At 46.0% G+C, this 4,522-nt stretch overlaps 1 protein-coding gene across 1 annotated transcript in view; it reads left to right on the plus strand.

The window, feature by feature from the left end:
* The first annotated feature begins 4,112 nt into the window (after window positions 1–4,112).
* chst11 (carbohydrate (chondroitin 4) sulfotransferase 11) overlaps window positions 4,113–4,522 on the plus strand; it is a 36,585-nt gene continuing 36,175 nt past the window's right edge. The window contains exon 1 of the mRNA XM_055153224.1: window positions 4,113–4,247. Within this exon, the coding sequence (XP_055009199.1) occupies window positions 4,113–4,247 (135 nt within the window). The remainder of the gene's footprint in view (window positions 4,248–4,522) is intronic.

Below are 4,522 nucleotides of genomic sequence, written 5' to 3' on the forward strand. Positions count from 1 at the left end.
ACACACACACAGACACACACACAGACACACACACAGACACACACACACACACAGACAGACACACACAGACACACACACAGACACACACACACACACAGACACACACACACGACGCACACACACAGACACACACACACACAGACACACACACAGACACACACACAGACACACACACAGACATGCACACAGAACACACACAGACACACACACACACAGACACACACACAGACACAGACACACAGACACACACACAGATGCACACAGACACACACAGACACACACACAGACACACACACAGACGCACACAGACACACACAGACACACACACAGACACACACACAGACACATGGGGCAAACCATCATCACACATGAAGTACAAGTCCAGTTCACACAGACAGGACACACACATAAAACAGCAAGAGCACAACACACACTGAAGGAATAAGACACACCAGAATATACACACACACTGAACACAAAACATCAACCAGGACAATTACTTGGTTTATTTATTGACTTTTTTCTGTCTAAGCCAGGAGTGTCCAATACGTCGATCACCAAACTAGTGTGGGTAGATGGTAGTGTCGTAGTACTCGAGAACGCCCTCGAGACCCGCCTTTTACGATCTTGATCTTGTCTTGGACTCGAGGTTTGACTCTTGTTGAGTGTGATCATATTTCATAACGGCCGCTGCTGCCAGCAATAAACTTGTATGGGTGTGCGGGAGAGTGCGGACACTGCCCGCGGACACTGCCCGCGGACACTGCCCGCGGACACTGCCCGCGGACACTGCCCGCGGACACTGCCCGCGGACACTGCCCGCGGACACTGCCCGCGGACACTGCCCGCGGACACTGCCCGCGGACACTGCATGGCTCATCACAAACACACGAGCCAGCGCACGACTTTACCGACTTTCACAGAGGCCAAAATTTAAAACTGTGACTAAGTTGTGGACCAAACTAAGTATTTATTGAAAAAATTCAATAACATCTGCATGTTTTCTCTTCTTTGGAGATATGTAATGTTAAACCTTTTTTTATTCAAATAAATGTTTAATAATAGTTTTGTTTAAAGCAGGGGTGTTCACACTTTTTCATCATACGAGCTACTTACAAAATGACCAAGTCAAAATGATCTATCTAATACAAAGTCAAACAAACTGCACTGAAACACTCTGTGCCCCTTTTTTGGACCCTCACCCACAGTTTGAGAACCTCTTCTTTAAGAGAACTTCCTCTGGCACTTTACACAAAACTGTGAAAAAAGTGAAGGAAGATTTTTTAAACCTGTTTTTTAAAGTTCCAAACTGGAGTTACATTCTTTTCTGGTTTTGCAGTGATATTTACCAGCCTCTGCACGTTTACCAAACCAAACGCACATCGTGACAAACACAGATGCATTTGTCACTTTTGTTAGACAAACTTCAGCCAAATGTGGCAGTAGGTCTGTTCTGTAGATCCGCTCTATGCTGTAGACCTGCTTTGTGCCAACACTGGAACACAAATTTAGACTGGTTTTTGCTTCACGTTTGGTCTTGTTCTTCTAATCAGCCGCACTGTGGGAGGGGCTTGTGTTGGCTGTACGCAGGAAGGAGCGAGAGCGTGAAAAGGCGAGGGGCGGCGTGCTGACGTGAGGCAGATGGACAGGTAGGATGTTTAGGAAGTTGAACCTGCCCTGTGATGCACGCTGGTACACGAGGGCACACGCTGTTGCAGACGAGCCGTGCATAGGGAGCGTGTGTGTTTGTGATGCGCCGTAGAGTCTCCGCGGGTTTCAAATGAGCGCACAGGCTGCACTGAGACGCCCCACACGCTCCTGCACCCGCTACAAGTTTATTACCAACAGCAGCGGCCGGAATGAAATATGATCACACTTGTTGAGTGTCAGACCTCGAGTGAGAGACAAGACCGAGTCCAAACACGAGTCCGAGACGAAACACGGCGATCTACACACACGACCTTGGCGATCGACTGGTAGATCGGGATCGACGTATTGCGCACCCCTGGATTAAACACTGAATCCAGAACAAACAGAATATAAAATAATAATAATAATAACAACATTTTAAATAAATCATGTCTCTATAGTCGATCTGTAGCCACACATATGACATTGTACATATGACAATACATTGATATGATCTTGCGGGCCAAATATAATTATATCGTGGCCAAAGTTGGCCCCCGGGCCTGAGTTTGATGTGTCTGCACTACAGCGTGTGCTCTCGTGTACCAGTGTGTATCACACGACAGATATTTTCTGACAGACAAAACAGCAAAATAGGATTCTGTGTCAGAGGTTAATACAAACACTTCAAGACCAAAATGAGGCTCACAGCAGCAGCCGCAGAGAGACAGACACAATATTCTATGGAAGCAATGACTAAAATCACTTTTAAGGACAATTTTATTATAGAGATTTAATAATCTATTTTATTGTATGTTTTGGTTGTATTTGGTTCAACAGTGGTTTATTCATGTGCATTTTTGTTGACAAGTTCTTGCTGTGAGCCAAACTACATTAGAAAGTCTGTTTTATTTAGGTGTGTTGTTTTTGGTTGTCTTTCAGTTCCTGTGTTAAATGTTCTTTAGAAAGTCAAGTTTATTTGAATGGGTGCATTATATTAGTTGAAATTGGTCTCAAAATGTCAATATTATCATTTATCACATTTACTTCTTGGTAAAGTAATCATCCAGGAAAATCTGTTATCATTACAGGCCTAATTCATTATAACAGTAATATATTTATGACCATTTTATTATTTTATTAGATTATGTGGTGCTACTTGTATTTCTTCATGTTTAGTCAAGGTTTGAGTGATTCGTTTTTTTGTTGGTTTTTTTGTTGGTTTAGGGTCACTACACAGCAAAATCACTTTTTCTCTTGATTCTCTGGGTAGCTTGTTCTAAAATAGAAGTGTGTCTCTGTCTCTGGACTTATTTTGTCATTTTCGTACATATTTGTTAAAAAATGTGACTTCTGGGTCAAAGTCGTGTCTGGATCGGTCTCATTAGGATCAACTATGGTCAGGACATTTGAATTTTCAGGTTGGCCTAACGGCATCGATGAGTTAGATGCAGGTTGTTACATGACGAGCACAGACACTGGCCTCTACGGGCGGGACGTGAGGAGCCCCTCTCAGCCCCGCCCCCACCTGGCACCACTGAGCACCACCATGTCCCGCCATGTCCCGCCGTGTCCCGCCATGTCCCGCCATGTCCCGCCATGTCCCGCCATGTCCCGCCATGTCCCGCCATGTCCCGCCGTGTCCCACCATGTCCCACCATGTCCCGCCGTGTCTGGAGAAAAGGGGAAACGATGTGATCCGAGCACAAATGTCCGCTGTGTTTCTGCCGTGTTGGATTGTTGTGGCTGTTGGTCGGGTGTCAGTCGTCGCTCCAGATTGGTTTGGTTTGAGGGACTGAGGGAGAGTAAGACGTCACCACAGAGATCAGCTCCAGTCAAATGAAGCTCATCAAGGGTAGCGCTTATAAGAGCAATTTTTTATCATCATAGCAACTAAACAGCCAATCAGAGCCAATCTGGTTTAATTCTGGTTTTGTCCTGATTCAGTCCTGGACTAGAACTGGTTTAGTCCTGGTACAGTCCTGGTTCAGTCCTGGTTTAGACCCGGTTAAGTCCTGGTTTAGTCCTGGTTTAGACCTGGTTTAGTCCTGATTTAGACCCATTTTAGACCTGGTTTAGTCCTGGTTTAGACCCAGTTTAGTCCTGGTTTAATCCTGGTTTAGACCTGGTTTAAAACTAGTTAAGTCCTGGTTTAGTCCTGATTTACACCCATTTTAGTCCTGGTTTAGTCCTGTTTTAGTCCTGATTCAGTCGTTGTTTAGTCCAGGTTTAGTCCTGGATTAGACCTGGTTTAGTCCTGGTTTAGACCTGGTTTAGTCCTGGTTTAGACCTGGTTTAGTCCAGGTTTCTAAGAGCAGTTTTGGAGTATCGTAGCAACTAAAGAGCCAATCAGGAGCGAGGCTGGAGAAATGAAGAAGGACATTTAAGAGTAAAAAAACGATGCGTCTTTCAGCAGCAGCTCCAGAAAGAGAGAGAGAGAGAGAGAGAGACGCGGTTTTTCAGTAGAGCCGGAGCCGGAGTGGATGGAGCCGTACGCGTGCCCACGCTCACTTCCTGTTCGGAGCGGGCGGCGGGCGAGCTGTGCCCGCTTCTGTAGAGTGTTTGAGTTCGACTGGCCGTCCGTTGGAGGTTGTGGGTTTGACTCCTGGAGAAAGAATGTGAGAAATGTGTTTCCGATGAGACGGACACACCCACAGAACACACACACACTTCAACACCAACACACACACCACACACACACACACACACACACACACACACACACACACACACACACACGACAGGACCGAACGACCTGACGGAGGGAGATGTGGAAAATCCCAACGGAGAAGAGACGGAGAGACCGGAGAGAGAGAGGTGGAAAATCCCAATGGATGAGAGAGGGAGAGAAGAGACAGAGAGGGAGAGAAGAGAGAGAGAGAAGAAGAGAGAG

The sequence above is a fragment of the Boleophthalmus pectinirostris genome, unplaced genomic scaffold (assembly GCF_026225935.1).
Source record: "Boleophthalmus pectinirostris isolate CB_2022bp ecotype Guang Dong unplaced genomic scaffold, ASM2622593v1 HiC_scaffold_18, whole genome shotgun sequence".
Lineage (NCBI taxonomy): Eukaryota > Metazoa > Chordata > Actinopteri > Gobiiformes > Gobiidae > Boleophthalmus > Boleophthalmus pectinirostris.